Source organism: Gossypium hirsutum, chromosome D06 (genome assembly GCF_007990345.1).
Source record: "Gossypium hirsutum isolate 1008001.06 chromosome D06, Gossypium_hirsutum_v2.1, whole genome shotgun sequence".
Classification (NCBI taxonomy): Eukaryota; Viridiplantae; Streptophyta; class Magnoliopsida; order Malvales; family Malvaceae; genus Gossypium; species Gossypium hirsutum.
This window is the reverse complement of record NC_053442.1, coordinates 62,987,367-63,006,412: the sequence shown is the minus strand read 5'-3', so window position 1 is coordinate 63,006,412 and position 19,046 is coordinate 62,987,367. Positions and strand designations below refer to the sequence as shown.

The 19,046-nt window shown below is 34.5% G+C and overlaps 3 protein-coding genes and 2 long non-coding RNA genes across 11 annotated transcripts; 2 read left to right on the top strand and 3 right to left on the bottom strand.

Moving 5' to 3' along the window:
* Positions 1 to 575: 575 nt before the first annotated feature.
* On the bottom strand, positions 576 to 2,078 carry LOC107963209 (uncharacterized). Its single transcript, XM_016899779.1, has 2 exons — positions 1,560 to 2,078; positions 576 to 1,409 (listed from the first exon to the last, which is right to left on the bottom strand). The coding sequence occupies exons 1-2, from the start codon at positions 2,076 to 2,078 to the stop codon at positions 576 to 578; spliced, it is 1,353 nt and encodes a 450-aa protein (XP_016755268.1).
* A 2,938-nt stretch (positions 2,079 to 5,016) lies between these two features.
* Positions 5,017 to 5,837, top strand: LOC107963208 (uncharacterized). The gene is made up of 2 exons (XR_005915146.1): positions 5,017 to 5,215; positions 5,493 to 5,837. It is a non-coding gene; the product is annotated as an uncharacterized lncRNA (long non-coding RNA).
* A 368-nt stretch (positions 5,838 to 6,205) lies between these two features.
* On the bottom strand, positions 6,206 to 11,067 carry LOC107962360 (uncharacterized). Of its 7 annotated transcripts, none has more exons than XR_005915141.1 (9): positions 9,812 to 11,067; positions 9,653 to 9,731; positions 9,469 to 9,573; positions 9,260 to 9,369; positions 8,406 to 9,161; positions 8,138 to 8,306; positions 7,945 to 8,049; positions 7,715 to 7,846; positions 6,206 to 6,370 (listed from the first exon to the last, which is right to left on the bottom strand). It is a non-coding gene; the product is annotated as an uncharacterized lncRNA (long non-coding RNA). The 7 variants fall into 7 exon arrangements; XR_005915144.1 differs by having other exon boundaries at positions 8,396 to 8,475; positions 8,980 to 9,369; positions 9,812 to 11,065; XR_005915143.1 differs by having other exon boundaries at positions 8,406 to 8,475; positions 8,980 to 9,369; positions 9,812 to 11,065.
* A 2,263-nt stretch (positions 11,068 to 13,330) lies between these two features.
* LOC121218627 (metal transporter Nramp5-like) lies at positions 13,331 to 14,538 on the top strand. The gene is made up of 6 exons (XM_041096135.1): positions 13,331 to 13,421; positions 13,500 to 13,540; positions 13,630 to 13,699; positions 13,794 to 13,883; positions 13,983 to 14,092; positions 14,191 to 14,538. The coding sequence occupies exons 4-6, from the start codon at positions 13,820 to 13,822 to the stop codon at positions 14,374 to 14,376; spliced, it is 360 nt and encodes a 119-aa protein (XP_040952069.1). The 5' UTR covers positions 13,331 to 13,421; positions 13,500 to 13,540; positions 13,630 to 13,699; positions 13,794 to 13,819; the 3' UTR covers positions 14,377 to 14,538.
* A 395-nt stretch (positions 14,539 to 14,933) lies between these two features.
* Positions 14,934 to 15,359, bottom strand: LOC121218441 (RING-H2 finger protein ATL51-like). The gene has a single exon (XM_041095630.1). It carries the CDS (start codon positions 15,357 to 15,359, stop codon positions 14,934 to 14,936), a length of 426 nt encoding a protein of 141 aa, XP_040951564.1.
* Positions 15,360 to 19,046: the final 3,687 nt, after the last annotated feature.

Below are 19,046 nucleotides of genomic sequence, written 5' to 3'. Positions count from 1 at the left end.
CAAGCTCACAATTTCTAATGATTCATTGAGAGGTAGGATCTGTTTATCCTCTTGTTCTACCATCCTCAACAAGTTTGGAGATAAGCTACGATCTATGTCATCTTCAAAGTCGTGAGATCTTTCTAAACACATGTCTCACTCAAAAGGAGATTATAAGTTTGTAGCAGTATCATTCATGTCGTTGATATCTGGGGACCTATTGTAGGTACAATAGAGTATACAAAGAATGTATGAATTTAAGAATAATTAACTGCACAGTATGATTATGAATGAAAGAATGATCTGGATGAAAGAATAAAAGAATAATCATTCAAGAAATGAAAGAATATTGGTTCAAAAGATCGCAAAGATGCATTCCATTAAAATAATGAGCCTATTTCACAAAAGACTTCTTGTTGCCTCTAGGCCGAAAGCAACAAGTGTGTTTTGAATATTACTCTAAGTAGGCTCTAAATACTACAGGGATTTCCTCCACAGTCCTATTGCTTAGAAAACTCCCAGCAAATATCTATCAAGGTCCCTTCTTCAGATGTGAACATTCCCCAACTTCTTCATGCATTGTAGTCACCCCATTATCAATCATGATTAGGTAGCGGATCCCCTACTACGTTTGTTCCTAACGGGTCATCAAATTTTACGATCCCCATCTTAATAAATCTCTCAACTAACTTCTTGAACATAGTACACTTTTCAATCGAGTGCCCCGTAATTCCCGCATGATACTCGCATTGGGCATTCGTATCGTACCATTTAGGATAAGGAGGTTGCATGGGTTTTAGATAAGAGGGAGATACCATATGTGCATCATATAAGTTCTGGTACAGCTCTTTATATGTCATTGGGATTGGTGTAAATTGGGGTCTTTCTTCATTTGACCTTGGATTGGATTCCTGCCTTGAAGAACCTTGATGGTTAGTGGTTACTGCTCTTGCTTGTCCCACCGTGATTGGTTTAGAATAGCTCTTGTTAAACACGCTTGCATTGTTTATCTCATGCTCTTTCTTCATTGGGGCTGACCTCTTGGTGCTTTCTCCCGCTTCTATCTTGCCGCATCTTATGGCGTTCTCTATCATTTCTCCAGACATCACTATGTCTGAAAAGCTTTTAGTGGCACTGCCCAACATGTGATTGAGAGATGGAGCTTTCAAAGTATTGATAAAAAGCATAGTTATCTCTTTCACTAAAAGTGGTGGTTGAACTTGCGCAGCCACTTCCCTCCATCTCTGAGCATATTGTCGGAAGCTCTCATTAGGCTTTTTTTCCATGCTTTGCAATACAATTCGATCGGGTGCTATATCCATCACATGTCTATACTGCTTCATAAAGGCCTGCGCCAAATCTTTCCATGAATGAATGTTGGCCCGACTTAATTGGTTGTACCATCTAGCCACTGACCCGATCAAACTGTCCTAGAAGCAATGAATCAGCAATGGGTCATTGTTGATGTATCCCGCCATCCTCCTACAAAACATAGTAATATGGGCTTCGGGGCAACTGGTCCTATTGTACTTCTCAAAATCTGGCATTTTAAATTTGGGAGGGAGCACCAGATCAGGTACCAGACTCAAATATTTGGCGTCTATTCCTCGATGGTAATCGGTATTTTCCATGGCTTGAAACTTCTCCTCTAACCATTTGCATCGGTCTTCTAATTGTTTTGGCAGGTCTACTCTTGTCTTCTCTATTTCTGCTGCGTCATCGAGGTCCGGAACCACGGGATTAATAGGAGTATCCCCGGGATTAGAACCTGAACCTGTTGGGAAGTTCATCGATGCTGGGGTACCAACTTGGTATTGGGATCTAATGGTGACAGGTACCCTCTGTGGGTACACCCCTGGTTGCGTTTGGACATTAGTTGGGGCGAAACCTGGAGGGTAGACAGGGTCTTCGTGATTATCCCCAGAATTTACCGCGGGGCTCTTCCCCTTATCGTGCCCTCCAGCCGTTAACTGTTTTAATTGATTCAATAATTCTCTTTGGGATGCTTCCATATCTTGCTGCAGTTTGGCTAGTTTTTCTTGCATCTGAGCTTGCATCTGTTCTTGCAATTGCTCTAATTTCTCTAGTCTTTGATCCATTTCTTTGGTTCTCCGGCGAGTACCGTAATGATGTCTAATTGGCAGATTTTTGTTAATTTCCAAGGTAACTGAAATAATTTTACCTAATTAGGGTCACTTTGTGAAAATTTAATGCATATGATGCAATGCAATGAAAATGCATGAAATGAATGCAAAAACAGAAACGTTGATTCTTGGTTCAATTCTTATTAGAAAAACTTTACTAGAAAACAAATCTCTTTACATAAAGTGGATATATATACGGTTTTGCCTTTATATTCCAAGACAACGATCCTTTTCTTCATTCACGCGTTAAGATGAATCTCACGACCTCTTCAAAAGGACATCCCTTCTATCTCCCTTTTGGTTGATCCGGGTCGCGACTCGTTAATCACTCATCCTCGTGACGCTCATTGACTTCTCTATAAGAAATTTCAGCAGCTCTCAAATAATCTTTGTCACCTTGAATCCTCGTGCAACGGAGCAATAGTTGTGTTGTCCTCTATTAAGTTATCATCTTCCTCTTCTTGTGTTTTCTCAGAACATATTCGGGCAACCGTATTATTTTCCACTTCATCAAAAAACTCATTTCCTTATCACAAGCTCTCTATTTAACAACCGAACCTGAATCAACACCTCTTTTTATAATGAAAATGCAATGCAATCATAAAAAAGAAGAAAAAGAAAACAGGTTAGTACGAAGCAAAAGCAGGCAAAAACAAATAGAACACCTATTCGGGTGAATACTAGGGGTTCGAAGTGGTTCTACCTAGGGTGGGCTCCTAAGGTTCACTACATGAGGTTTGGCTCTAAAGTAAGGGTACCCGAACCAGCAGATTCCTCGATCCTCACCCATTATAGGCTCATACGGACCGAGTTCGGTTCAGGGGAATACATTTCTCTATGGCTGCACGGAGATGAAAATCTCACGAAGACATAGGTACGGATGTATCCCGAAAGCGATCCACTATCTTGCACGGAGGTGAAAACCTCACGAAGGAGTAGCTTCTCACTCTCACTTAAAAGGTGTGACCAGCGGTCAAGCAATGCAATGCAGAAATATATAAAAATTTAAAATACAAAATATGATGAAAACTATAACTCAAAACAAATGAAATGCAATGAGAGGATCGTATATTTAAATCAAATTTTCAACTTTCGACAAAAAGACAAGAAATAATCAACTCATGGCTTGACTCTCTTATTTAAATTCCCCAGTGGAGTCGCCAAGCTGTTGACACCATTTTTTTGATGATGAAAAACGGGGTCGACTTGGGTTTTGAAAAAAAGAAACGGGAGTCGCCACCAATCCTTTTTTTATGAGGTGTGATTGGATCACCTTGAAAAGTTGTTGTTTTTAATAAACGATTTGATTTTATTAAAACAACGGTTTTGGTCCACGAAATTCAGAAAAATGGGTTCGGGAGTCGGTTACGCACGAGGAAGGATTAGCACCCTCGATACGCCCAAAATTGGTACCTAGTTGATTATTTAATGTCTTAGTGTCGAAAAACTAAAAACTTTAAAGAAATTTAAAATACGATCCTTAAAAAAAACTCAAATAGCATAGATTAAAATTCAAGAGGATATTTGGAAATTTGGTTAAACGAGAAATCGAAACCCAGCACCTTAGGGCACGTTCCTCGAATTTTCAAACGCAAAACATTGCCTTATTTTGAAATTTTTGAAAGGATATTTAGCTATTTGGTTGAACGAGAAAAATCGACACCCAGCACCTTAGGGTATGTTTTCTCGAATTTCCAAACGCAAAATATTGCCTTATTTTAAAATATCTGAAAAGGATATAAAGCCATTTGGTTGAACGAGAAAAATCGACACCCAGCACCTTAGGGCATGTTTTCTCGAATGTCCAAACGCTAAACATTGCCTCATTTAAAAAAATTTCTTTTGAAGTATGGTGTTAATATGCATAATGGAATAACAAATATGATAATGTGCACAAAATAATATGAGTAAAAAACGAATAATAAATAAAAAAAGAACAAATCCATCATGTATATACAATAACAAATAAATAAATAAATAAATAAATAAAAATGGACATATAAATAAATAAATAAAAATAAAAATAACAATAAAGGAAAATAGATAAAAAATCATAAAATATGAAAATATGTATGTATATATAAGGAAAATATATATGTATGTATATACATAAAATTATAGAAGTATGAAAAATATATATATGATTTAAAGTTATTAAATATAAAAGTTTATGTAAGCATATATATATATATATATATACACGAATATGTATATAAAATTTATATAAAACATATAAGTATGTATGTATATTCGTGAAAATGTAATTAGATATATATATATATATAGATATAGATATATAAATTATAAAAAACAAAATATAAGTATGTAAGTATATATTAAATAAGTTATAAAAAAAATATATACGTGTACATATATGAATATTATGAAAATGTATGTATATATATAGATATAAATATAAAAAGAATTAATAATAAATGAAAAATGTATTAAAATGAAATCAAATTAAAAATAAAACGCGAAAGGGACTAAGTTGAAATAAAAAAAATTAAAGATCCAAATTTAAAAAGAAAAAATGAATCGGAGCCCAAATGTGACACGCGTAAAAATGGAGGGACCAAAATGGGAAATATTCCCGCCATCAAAAACACTACGTTTCAAAGTGGACTAGATTGTAAATAAAAATAAATTATAGGGCGAAATTAAAAAATGAAAAGAACTTGATCGCAAAATTATTTAAAAGCGGAAGGGCTGAAAGCACAATTAGCCCTTCCGCTAAAAAACACGCGGATCTTGGCCTGGAGCGGGTCGGGCGGATCGGGTCAGAGCCAAAACGACGTCGTTTTGGTGCCTGAGCTTGGGGCTCAAAACGGCGTCGTTTTGAACACCTATAAAAGCTAAAAATTTCTCAAAAAAATCACTCTTCCCCTTTCCTTAAAAAAAAATTTGAAAATGCTCTCAACCCCCCCTCTCCTTCTTCGGGCACCGGCCCAAAATTCGGCAATCGGCCATCGCGCCAGCCGCCGGTCACCGGCGACGTCTCCGCCGTCCGCGGTTGCCGGAAAATAAAAAAATTTCCTTTTTTTTCGACGCACTCCCTTGGCTTCCCGAACACTCCGGCACCACCGATGAAGGTAAAAAAAAATCTTTCCCTTTTTATATTTTATTTAGTATTTCGAAATAAAAATAAATAAACAAAGCAAAACAAAAATAAGAAAGCAACCTTTGAATCTTTCTCTTTTTTGAACCGTTTTTCTTTTTTTTCTTTTCTAAAGAAAATCCTCTTTTACAGATCTAAAGATCGGTCCCTTAAATCGATCTCCCCCCCTTTTTACAATGGTTTTAGATGGCTCTTATAGCCATTTACAACTCTATTTTTATTTATTTATTATGCTATCATTTCTTCTGCAGGTGCAAGTGGACGGGGGTGGTTGGTGTCAGAGAGCAGGTGGCGTCGGTGAAGGAGCGGCGGCGGCAGAATAGTTGGTGGCTAGGGTAGGTTAGGGTTTCTGTCACTAGTTTAGGTTATGGGCTAGGTTTATTTTGGGCTGAATTGGGTTTGGGTAGTTGGGTATGGGTAGATTTAATTGGTTTGGGTTTGGGCTTGTATTTGACTTTTTGGGTCATTTGGGCCTGGGCAAAATATTGGTCTGTACAAACCCAATTTGGTTTTATGCTCGTGTATATTGTGTGGCCTGAAAATGCTCTATTTTGTCCATTTGCTTGTCCATGAACAATTAAATCTTAGTTATTACAGATGGCGAGTTCAATGTGATTCAAACTAATTTCACCCATAAGTAGCTAACAACTTATTCAGGGGAAACGTTAATTTAGTTTGTCATATCCTTTGTTTGGCTTGTTTAGGTGTACAATTAATAAACGATCTCAACGTTTTGTACATCTTTCTTACTCTCTATTTCTTTATATGTCTTTGTAACATCAGGTAGACTATGCATGTACACCTGAGGAAGTTCACCAGCAATTCCAATCTTGTGATCAGAGTAACACTTTTGACAGACAAGTTTGGTCATCCTAAAGGATTTGCCTAGGTATCTGCTGCTTCGAATCTGTTTGGGCTCCACAAATGTAACAACGATGTCTCATCTGCATGTTAGATAGATGACTGCAATAATGTAAATCGCCGTTAAAGGAAGCACAACGATTCCAATCAATACATTCCCTAATTTTGGTACATCATTGTGAACCAACCAGTCTACAAACGATGTTATTAAATAATACACGTTGATGCCAATGATTCCAATGCCTAAAATCCATGAAATCGCAATTACCTGCAATGCGATAAAGATATAATTATCAACTAAGAACATAAATAGGCAAAAAATAAAAGAAAGTAATTGAGAGAAATAACCATAAGGTACCATAAAGACTTCTATATTATGAGTCAGATTGTATTTTGCCTCATCAAAAAGCTAGTCCCTTTTTGTTAAAAATTTAATCCATTTTTACTATTAAAAATTGGCATGGTTAACGAAATAACCTGACAATGACACATGGCTGGGTATGTGTAACTCATACTGACGTATAGGAACCAGTTTTTAACAGTAGAAATTGATGGAAATTTTTAAAAAAAAATGAAATTTTGCTCTATGATCTAATATATAGAGACTAATTCACTGATTTTTTAGTAGATAAGGAAAAATACAATCTGGCTCTTAATATAGAGACCTCTATTGTACTTTTATCGAAAAATAACTCATAATCTTGGTTGAGCTGCTACTAAATTTAAGGAGTGAGATTAGAGCAAATGGTAGCTCAAATGAAAGAATCATCTACAAAATCCATTATTAAATTTACAAGTAGTTTTAGCTTAATATATATATATTGATAAAATAATTCGTTGATGAACTCAAAAATTAAAAGTGCTCATGCGTTGGGCCTATGCAAGGCATTTGGACTATTTTTTTGAGTTCGGTCCGAAAAATGGATTTTTTTTGCCTAATTCCAACCTGATTTAAGAAAAGTAAACTCAGGCTCGATCAGCCAGTCCATATTTGATTTTTTAGATTAATTTTTATTTAAAATTAAAATATTTAAAAAAATATAATACACCAAATGCGCTAAAAAATGCTATAATAAAAATTTTCTAACACATTAAAAAGTATTTAAATTTAAAAATATTATCATAAATATAATGAATGTTTTATTATATTAAAAAACACAAATAAATATAATAAATTTTATATTTTGGGTTGAATTATTTAGTTGAGTAAGTTTCTTTTAGGTCATGGGTAATAGGTTTAATTGTTATCGGATTAATTATTTAATATAAATATATATAATTATTATTTATCATATATAATTAATATAATATTATTTTATAACATAATATTCGGATTGGGCCAAGCTCGGGCCAAAAAATCTTCTCCAAGGCCCTACCTATATAGAAAATGGGCCTTAAATTTTAACCAAGTCCATTTTTCAGGCCTCATATTTTGTCCAAACCCTCCTATTTTTCAGGCAGGCCTTCGGACCTAAGCAGGTAACGCAGCCCATGAGCAGGTTTACCATGAATTTAACAAGTTTGGATTCGAATCTGTTATTTATAATCCCTTTGTTATTCTGGGGTTAGCGATATGCTTTGTAAAAAAAATCAATCTTAGATATATTCTAACCGATGCAATGATGATTAGTTGATCGGCCCCTTAAGATCCACCAATGATGGACACAATGAGACTAGGTGTAATGGCAATGCACCTAGTCATTATATTCCTCACCCATTTCTTCATATGAAGATTCAAGAAACCCTGAAAAGAAACAAACATCATATGATAAAGTAAATTATTTATCATTAGATTAATGATTAATTAACACAACATTTAAAAAAGGGTTTAATTTGCAAAACCTGCATGATAAATTGTCCTGTATAAGTCCCTGTAATGGAAGAGCTTTGCCCTGATGCTAAAAGAGCAACGGCATAAAGGGCTTTGCTAGATTTCTCCAACACATTCTGCAATATTGGCCAAAACACAGTTTCTTACCTTCAATTTTGGTTTGCTAATGAAAAGTTTTAGTATGTTTAATTAGTAATTTCGGACCTGGAGAAGGAAAGAAGCTGAGTTGAGATTAAGATCAACGTTTCTGGTTAGCACTAGAAATATTATCAGTTGTGCAGACTGTGGCGAACACCGAGACAATCGCCACGTTGATTAACAACGCCACAAACAAGGCGATGCCACTCTCTATTAGAAAATATCTACAGGCATCCTGAACAAATCAATGAAAGCAACTATAACTTAGCATGCATTAACAAACTAGAACTATAGCATTACAGTTTTAATGATGATATTGTTTACTTTGGCTTACATTAACACCTCGAACAGAGTTTGGTAATTTTATACTCAGCACTAGAGCTGAGTGAAGGAAGATATTGTGCCTGTAATTCACACCATGTTTTTGTAGTTAGAATTAATTAAGAACTTTATTGAAATGTGATTCGATGAGATTTGATCCTGCTCTTATAAAGTCAGGTTTCAAAGATTTTATGAGAGTTTATTAGTGGCTCATGTGAAGTGCACATGAAAATCTTCTAAGGAACCTTTCTATGGACAAGATTTTCAAAAGAAATTATATAACAATATATGTAGGGGTGAACAAAACTCGATTCAATTTGGAAACAAAATTGAATTTCAAATTAATCGAATAGAGTTATTCGAGTCAACTCAAATAACTAATTCGAGTTTCAAGTTCAAGTTGGGTTGAATTTTACAATTCGAATAATTCGAATAACAAATTGGTATAAATACTCTTTTGGTCCCTATCAATTTTAAAAATGAACAAATTGATATCTCTCTCAACAAAAATTATAAAAAATTCAAAATATTTATAAAAATTTTAAAAGTAAGGTCGAGAGTGATTGATGTTATAATGTTCATCTTACGACATAACAAGGGCACCCAAGAGGGCAATGGCGTCGTCGGTGGCTTGTTGGCCATTAAGTTTAGGAACAAACATGCCATTAACCACACCTGATGCTGGTGGCTTTATGTAACTCATTTCCCTAAAGAAACATCCCACCATTACAAACACCAACACCACTATCAGCATTTCCAGCTTCCTCACCTTTTCATTATATACGTCATATTCAACAAAACAAGACCATTAGCAAATATTAACCTTCTCTAATTTAACATTTACATATACAGACACAAATTAATTACCCCATATCTCTGCAGGCCAAGGAGGAGAAGAGTACTTCAACCCGTCAATAAAACTCCAACCCATACTGGGATGTTAAACAGTATATTCAATCCAAAGGCTGTACCAATCACTGCCACATATATATAAATGCATCATATATCTTGTTTTCAGTACTTGGTTTTTGAACTATTTACTCATGATGCAAATGAAGACTTAAATAACAAGAAACCTTCAGGTATATCAGCAGCTATGACAGAAATCTCTGCTAGTATCCATAAGCAATATTTCACCATTCTTGGGTACTCAGCCTTACAGAATTTTGATAAGTGTTTGCCTGAAAAGTTAAATAAAGCTAAATTATAACTTCAGAAATGGAGATTTTGTTAATTATTAATATGTATATAATCAATTACCAGTGCTGACTCCAAGATTTGTAGCAAGAGATTGGATTATGAGAGCAGAGACTAATCCGATCAAAACCACCTACAGCAGCTAAAGATTGCAAAGGTTTCATGTTGTTGCATTTAAGAATATTATAAATATAAAGGCTTTATCTTGAACTTAAGTATTACCTTATATCCATGACTGGCTCCTGCTTGTAAATCAATTTTCACTGTGACATGACGTCAATCAGATTACGATCAAATAAGAAAGCATTAAAATCAAAGGAGAAAGAGTGGCAATGGCTTATAGTTTCGAGGATCAAGATAAGTGTTGGTGTTTTGAACAATATGCTAGCTAGTTTTGCTGTGAGTTGAGCAACAAGGCTTGAGACTTATAGAAGAAACAAACAAAATTCAAGAACAAAATTAAAAGCAAAAGTAAAGAAAAGATAGAGAGTATGTGATGAATAATTCTTTAAGGAATTTTCATTGAAATGAGCAATGGCATAAAGCCAATACAAATACCAAACATGAGCTGGTCACCACAAACAAATGAATACCTAAAACACTACCTAACTCCACTAATTACATTGTAACTTACAAAACCTTACTTGCACTCATGAACAAGCTGATTTTTCACCTAATCAGCACCTAAAACATCAAGTACAACTTGTTTTGTTTTCAACTAAGCTACAAAACATTAATTCAAAATCAACAAAATGAAACAGTAGCTTGATCTGCTGGAACTTCACTTACTCGGGCTGTTCCTAGTGCAATAGGGGCAGCGTGCTGGCCAACTTCAACAATAAGCTAATGAAACAAGGAAACCAGGGCCTATAAATGACAAAATTTCTCCATCTAGGTTTCTAAAAAAAATCCCATAGAAACATCAATCACAAACCAAATAAACAGCCTCTTTCTCTCTCTCTCTCTCTCTCTCTCTATATATATATATAAAGAAATGGAACCTGATCATGATTGGGGTCCCTGAGGAGGATTCTGGGGGGGCGGTGCCGTGCTCCACATTGAGAGCAGCTATGGGGTTGCTTCCTCCACCAATTGATCGAGGAATTACAACAACATCGCCTCCTTGCAGTTCCTGCAAACTTTCCATATCTCTCTTTTCTTTTTAAGTTCACTGATTACTGTATAGTTGCAGTGAGACACATGCTGAAGAAACTGAAACACTGCATTCACAATATGTACCAACCTATCCAATATTATAAGAGAATTTCGAAGGGATTTAAGGGCACGCAAGTATGCATGCATGTATGCAAAACAGCCAAAGCTTTTTCCCTGCACTGTTTGGCTACAAAAATTTTGCTTGATTTGCTCTTGTTCATCTATTTGTTGTGAAATCGAAATATCATAGAATATAAAAAATATAATGTGATAAATGATAAATTTAGCTTTTAAAGTTTACGACGTTTGCTAATTTGGTTCTTATTTTGTTTTTTAATTAAATTTGACCAAGAACATTTTAAAAAGAGCTTAATTACTTTTTTTAACGAAAATATTGACTAAGATGTTAAATTTTTAAACCTGGCAGCCCACATGTACTTCATGTAATTTTTTATATTTGTTTTTAAATTTTAAGTATTTTTTAATATTTTATAAATTTTAAAGTATTTGACAAATAGTTCCATGTCTGAATAAAATATATGTGGACAATCACGAAGACAGAGATGATTTTAGGGGGGATGGCATGGGCCTCGGCCCCCTAAAATAAAAAAAATACCATTTAGACCCTCTAAATTTTTTCAAAATTTTAAATTAGTAAAGGTAAAATTACACTTTGCCCCCCAAAATTATAATAATTCGATTTAATCCTAAAATAAATAATTACCATTTAGGCCCTCTAAATTACACTTTACACTTTGCCCCCTAAGATTAAAATTTCATTCGGGCCCTTCTAAAATATTGTTCTGGCTTCGCCCCTACATGCAGATTGCCACACCATATCATTAAAAAATTAATATTTTAGTCAATATTTTAGTAAAAGAATAATTTAACTACTTTTTAAATATTAATAACCAAATTTAACTCAAAGAATAAGGACTAAATTAATAAAAACATAAACAATATACCTAAAATAAAATCCAAAATGAAATTTCAAAATGTATGTGGAGCTAAGCTCAACTGTACTGGTGTCCCCCAAAAAAAAAGAAACATTTTTTTTCAAAATCTTAATTAGATAAATATTCAAATACAATTAAAAATGTAAATACATAATCTTAATTTGATGATACTAATTCTAGAAAAATTCAAAGAAATATATAAAAATGCATAAATATTTTTCAAAAAATATATTAATAAATTTAAAATATATAAGAATAAAAATAATATTGTTGACAAGAAATATTAATATATAAATTTTAAAAATATATAAAAATAAATGAATATTTTCAAATTTTTATATTAATATTAATATTAAATAAAATAAAAATCCCCGCCTCATTCCTCTCCCTCTCCCCCTTAGTTTTCTCAACAAATTAAGATTTCTACCCAGTTTCAACTGTGATAGTATCATCATCTAACAGGAAAGACAGCAAGCAGATTTTTAAATTCACATAAAAGACTTGATCATCTTAACAACAATAAAAAATTTTGGGCACATTCAACAAATACTTACCTATAATTTTTTTTCTTAATTCATAGTACTTTACATATAATTTTGATTTCTATGAAGTTGTCCTAAAATGATCTTCCAAACAACTTGCTCCGAGGTTGTAGTCTTTTAGGTATAAGATTTTGTTTTTCAGAGGTCAATCTGTTACAGGGGATAACAATGGTTTATTGAATAGGTCTACCACACATGAGTCGCAGATTTATTGAAACAATTAGCAACCAACTTTTACTCTTTGGTAGTCAAATATTGGATAAGTTGGTACATTGCACTATAAATGCAGTGTTTTAGTTTCTTCAACATGTGTCTCATTGCAACTATACAGTAATCAGTGAACTTAAAAAGAACAGAGAGATATGTAAAGTTTTCAGGAACAGCAAGGAAGAGATGTTGCAGTAATTCATCGATCAATTGGGGGAGGAAGCAACCCCATAGCTGCGCTCAATGTGGAGCCCGGAACCCCCCCAGAATCCTCCTTTAATAACAACAGTGACCCTAATTATGATCAAGTTCCATTTCTTTATATATATATAAAGAGAGAGAGAGAAGGAGAGAAAGAAAGAGGCTATTTATTTTGTTTGTGATTGATGTTTCTGTGGGATTTTTTTTTCAGAAACCTAGATGAAGAAATTTTTTGTCATTTATAGGCCCTGGTTTCCTTGTTTCATTAGATTATTGTTGAAGTTAGCCAGTATGCTGCCCCTGTTGCACCAGGAACAACCCGAGCAAGTGAAGTTCCAGCAGATCGAGCTACTGTTTCATTTTGTTCATTTTGAATTAATGTTTTGTAGCTTAGTTGAAAACAAAACGAGTTGTACTTGATGTTTTAGGTGCTGATTAGATGAAAAATCATCTTGCTCATGAGTGAAAGTAAGGTTTTGTAAGTTACAATGTAGTTAGCGGAGTTAGGTAGTGTTTTAGGTATTCATTTGTTTGTGGTGACTAGCTCATCTCTAGTATTTATATTGGTTTTATGCCATTGCTCATTTCAATAAAAATTCCTTGAAGAATTATTCATCTCATACTCTCCATCTTTTCTTTACTTTTGCTTTTAATTTTGTTCTTGTATTCTGTTTGTTTCTTCTGCAAGTCTCGAGCCTTGTTGCTCAACTGACAGCAAAACTTGCTTGCATATTGTTCAAAACACCAACACTTATCTTGATCCTGGAAACTGTAAGCCATTGCCACTCTTTCTCCTTTGATTTTAATGCTTTCTTATTTGATCATAATCTGATTGACGTCATGTCACAGTGGAAATTGATTTACAAGCAGGAGCTAACCATGGATATGAGGTAATACTTAAGTTCAAGATAAAGCCTTTATATTTATAATATTCTTAAATGCAAGAGCATGAAACCTTTGCAATCTTTAGCTGCTGTAGGTGGTTTTGATCGGATTAGTCTTTGCTCTCATAATCCAATCTCTTGCTACAAATCTTGGAGTCAGCACTGGTAATTGATTACATACATATTAATAATTAATAAAATCTCCATTTCTGATGTTATAATTTAGCTTTATTTAACTTTTCAAGCAAACACTTATCAGAGTTGTGTAGGGCTGAGTACCCAAGAATGGTGAAATATTGCTTATGGATACTAGCAGAGATTGCTATCATAGCTGTTGATATACCTAAAGGTTTCTTGTTATTTAAGTCTTCATTTACATCATGAGTAAATAGTTCAAAAACCAAGTACTGAAAACAAGATATGTGATGCATTTATATATATGTGGCAGTGATTGGTATAGCCTTTGGATTGAAGATACTATTTAACATCCCAGTATGGGTTGGAGTTTTATTGACGGATTTAAGCACTCTTCTCCTCCTTGGCCTGCAGAGATATGGAGTAATTAATTTGTGTCTATATATGTAAATGTTAAATTAGAGAAGGTTAATATTTGCTAATGGTCTTGTTTTGTTGAATATGACGTATATAATAAAAAGGTGAGGAAGCTAGAAATGCTGATAGCGGTGCTGGTGTTTATAATGGCGGGATGTTTCTTTAGAGAAATGAGTTACGTAAAGCCACCAGCATCAGGTGTGGTTAAAGGCATGTTTGTTCCTAAACTTAATGGCCAAGGAGCCACCGGCGATGCCATTGCCCTCTTGGGTGCCATTTTTATGCCGTAAGATGAACATTACAACATCAATCACTTTCTACTTTACTTTTAAAATTTTTATAGATATTTTAAATTTTTTTTTATAATTTTTGTTGAGAGATATATCAATTTGTTCGTTTTCAAAATTGATAGGGACCAAAAGAGTATTTATACCAATTTACTATTCGAATTATTCGAATTGTAAAATTCATCCCGACTTGAACGTGAAACTCGAATTAGTTATTTGAGTTGACTCGAATAACTTGATTCGATTAATTTAAAAGTCAATTTTGTTTCCAAATTAAATCAAGTTTTGCCCACCCCTACATATATTGTTATATAATTTCTTTTGAAAATATTGCCCATAGAAAGGTTCCTTAGAAGATTTTCATGTGCATTTCACATGAGCCACTAATTTTCATGTGCACTTCACGTGAGCCACTAATAAACTCTCATAAAATCTTCAAAACCTAACTTTATAAGGGCAGGATCAAATCTCATCGAATCACATTTTAGTAAAGCTCTTAATTAATTCTAAGTACAAAAAATAGTGTGAATTGCAGGCATAATATCTTCCTTCACCCAGCTCTAAACTGGAGCTCTACACAGTGGACAGTTAGAGTGAGTATAAAACCATATGTCAATGCAGTCAACGTGGAAGGCATGGTTGCAATTGGGCAAAACGCGGGCTTTCTCGTCGTTTTTTTTGAACTCGGACAAGCAAACGACGCAAGTAAGTGGAGTGAAATTGCTGGCCCTGGCTATGTCAGAGTAAATAAGGGTGGGGATTGTTTTAATGATAGAAAGATCCAAAATTTCAAGCAATATTTTTACCCGAACCCTCCCATTTTTCAGGCAAGCCGTCGGGCCAGGCCAAGTAGCCCAACCCATGATCACCTCTAATAGCAAGGAATCTTCCTTTTCCCCTTTTCCTTCTCTTCTCTCTATAAAAACCCTCTCCCACAATTCCATCCTTTCGTCTCCACCTCTCATACCTTCATTTTTTTCTTCCATGGATAACTACACTAGTTTTCAAACCAAACACATTAATTATGCTCTCAATGGCAAAGTAATGCTCTGCACTGGTGTCCTTCTCTTAGCCTTGTTCATCTTCTTTTGCTTCCATAACGACGCTCATTTCTTCTTCGAGAACTGCCATCACCGCTACCTCCACTAATGTTGTGCTCAGTACTTGCTCTCCATTTTCACCGCCATTACCTCTTCACCCTCTGCTACTGCTTCCGAAGGTTTAGACCTTTCTGTCATTAAAATAATCCTTCGAAAATAGCAGCAGCGGAGGGTGGAGGGGTAATGGCGGTAGAAATGGAGAGCAAGTGCTGAGCACGATGCCGGCGGAGGTAGTGGCGATGGCGGTTCCCGAAGAAAAAATGAGCGTTGTTATGGAAGCAGAGGAGGATGAACAAGACTAAGAAAATGACACCAGTGCAGAGTATTACTTTGCCATTGAGAGCACAATTAATATGTTTGGTTTGAAAATCAGTGTAGTTATCCATGGAAGAAAAGAAAATAAAGGTATGAGAGGTGGAGACGAAAGGATAGAATGGTGGGGGAGGGTTTTTATGGAGACAAGAGAAGAGAAATGGAAAAATGAAGGTTCCTTACTATTAGAGGTGATCATGGTTTAGGCTACCTGGCCCGGCCCGATGGCCCGCCCAAAAAATGAGAGGGTTCGGGTAAAAATATAGACCCGAAATATTGGACCTTTCTGTCATTAAAACAATCCCTACCCTTATTTACTCTGACATAGCCAAGGCCAGCGATTTCACTCCACTTACTTGTGCCGTTTACTTGTCCGAGTTCGAAAACGATGAGATAGCCCGCGTTTTGCCTAATTGTAACCAAGCCTTCCACGTTGACTGCATCAACATGTGGTTTTATACTCACTCTAACTGTCCACTGTGTAGAGCTCCACTCCAGAGCTGAGTGAAGGAAGATATTATACCTGTAATTCACACCATTTTTTTGTCGTTAGAATTAATTAAGAGCTTTACTGAAATGTGATTCGATGAGATTTGATCTTGCCCTTATAAAGTCAGGTTTTGAAGATTTTATGAGAGTTTATTAGTGGCTCATGTGAAGTGCACATGAAAATCATCTAAGGAACCTTTCTATAGGCAATATTTTCAAAAGAAATTATATAACAATATATGTTGGGGTACGCAAAACTCGATTTAATTTGGAAACAAAATTGAATTTTGAATTAATCGATTCAAGTTATTCGAGTCAACTCAAATAACTAATTCGAGTTTCAAGTTCAAGTCGAGTTAAATTTTACAATTCGAATAATTCGAATAACAAATTGGTATAAATACTCTTGTGGTCCCTATCAATTTTGAAAACGAACAAATTGATATTTCTCTCAACAAAAATTATAAAAAAATTTAAAATATCTATAAAAATTTTAAAAGTAAAGTAGAAAGTGATTGAAGTTGTAATGTTCATCTTACGGCATAAAAATGGCACCCAAGAGGGCAATGGCATCGCCGGTGGCTCCTTGGCCATTAAGTTTAGGAACAAACATGCCTTTAACCACACCTGATGCTGGTGGCTTTACGTAACTCATTTCCCTAAAGAAACATCCCGCCATTACAAACACCAGCACCGCTATCAGCATTTCCAATTTCCTCACCTTTTCATTATATACATCATATTAAACAAAACAAGACCATTAGAAAATAGTAACCTTCTCTAATTTAACATTTACATATACAAACACAAATTAATTACCCCATATCTTTGCAGGCCAAGGAGGAGAAGAGTGCTTAAACCCGTCAATAAAAATCCAACCCATACTGAGATGTTAAACAGTATATTCAATCCAAAGGCTGTCCCAATCACTGCCACATATATATAAATGCATCATATATCTTGTTTTCAGTACTTGGTTTTTGAACTATTTACCCATGATGTAAATGATGACTTAAATAGCAAGAAACCTTCAGGTATATCAGCAGCTATGACAGCAATCTCTGCTAGTATCCATAAGTAATTTTTCACCATTCTTGGGTACTCAGCCTTATAGAATTCTGATAAGTGTTTGCCTGAAAAGTTAAATAAAGCTAAATTATAACATCAAAAATGGAGATTTTGTTAATTATTAGTATAAAATATGTATATAATCAATTACCAGTGCTGACTCCAAGATTTGCAGCAAGAGATTGGATTATGATAGCAAAGAAAAATCCGATCAAAACCACCCACAGCAGCTGAAGATTGCAAAGGTTTCATGGTGTTGCATTTAAGAATATTATAAATATAAAGGCTTTATCTTGAACTTAAGTATTACCTCATATCCATGGCTGGCTCCTGCTTGTAAATTAGTTTCCACTGTGACATGACGTTAATCAGATTATGATCAAAGAAGAAAACATTAAAATCAAATGAGAAAGAGTGGCAATGGCTTACAGTTTCCAGGATCAAGATAAGTGTTGGTGTTTTGAACAATATGGTAGCAAGTTTTGCTGTGACTAGAGCAACAAGGCTCGAGACTTGCAGAAGAAACAAACAGAAGTCAAGAACAAAATTAAAAGCAAAAGTAAATAAAAGATGGAGAGTATGTGATGAATAATTCTTCAAAGAATTTTCATTGAAATGAGTAATGGCATAAAGCCAATACAAATACCAGACATGAGCTGGTCACAACAAACAAATGAATACCTAAAATACTACTTAACTCCACTAATTACATTGTAACTATCAAAACCTTACTTGCACTCATGAACAAGCTGATTTTTCAACTAATCAGCACTTAAAACATCAAGTACAACTTGTTCTATTTTCAACTAAGCTATAAAACATTAATTCAAAATCAACAAAATGAAACAGTAGCTCGATCTGTTGGAACTTCACTTGTTCAGGTTGTTCCTGGAGAAACAAGGGCAGCATGCTGGCCAACTTCAACAATAAGCTAATGAAACAAGGAAACCAAGGCCTATAAATGACAAAATTTCTCCATCCAGGTTTTTGAAAAAAAATCCCATAGAAACATCAATCACAAACCAAATAGACAACCTCTTTCTCTCTCTCTCTCTCTCTATAAATATATATACATATAAATAAATAGAACCTGATCATGATTGGGGTCATTGTTGTTATTAAAAGAGGATTCTGGGGGGTGTCGGGCTCCACATTGAGCGTAGCTATGGGGTTGCTTCCTCCACCAATTGATCGAGGAATTACTGCAATATCTCCTCCTTACTGTTCTTGCAAACTTTACATATCTCTATTTTCTTTTTAAGTTCACTGATTACTGTATAGTTTTAGTGAGACACATGTTGAAGAAATTGAAACACTGCATTTATAGTGCAATATGTACCAACTTATCCATTTGACTACCAAAGAGTAAAAGTTGGTTGCTAATTGTTTCAATAAATCTGCGACTCATGTGTGGTAGACCTATTCAATAAACCATTGTTATCCCCTGTAACAGATTGACCTCTAAAAAACAAAATCTTATACCTAAAAGACTACAACCTCGGAGCAAGTTGTTTGGAAGATCATTTTAGGACAATTTCATAGAAATCAAAATTTTATGTAAAGTGCTATGAATTAGGAAAAAAAATTATAGGTAAGTATTTGTTGAATGTGACCAAAATTTTTTATTGTTGTTAAGATGAATCAAGTCTTTTATGGGAATTTAAAAATTTGCTTGCTGTCTTTCCTGTTAGATGATGATACTAT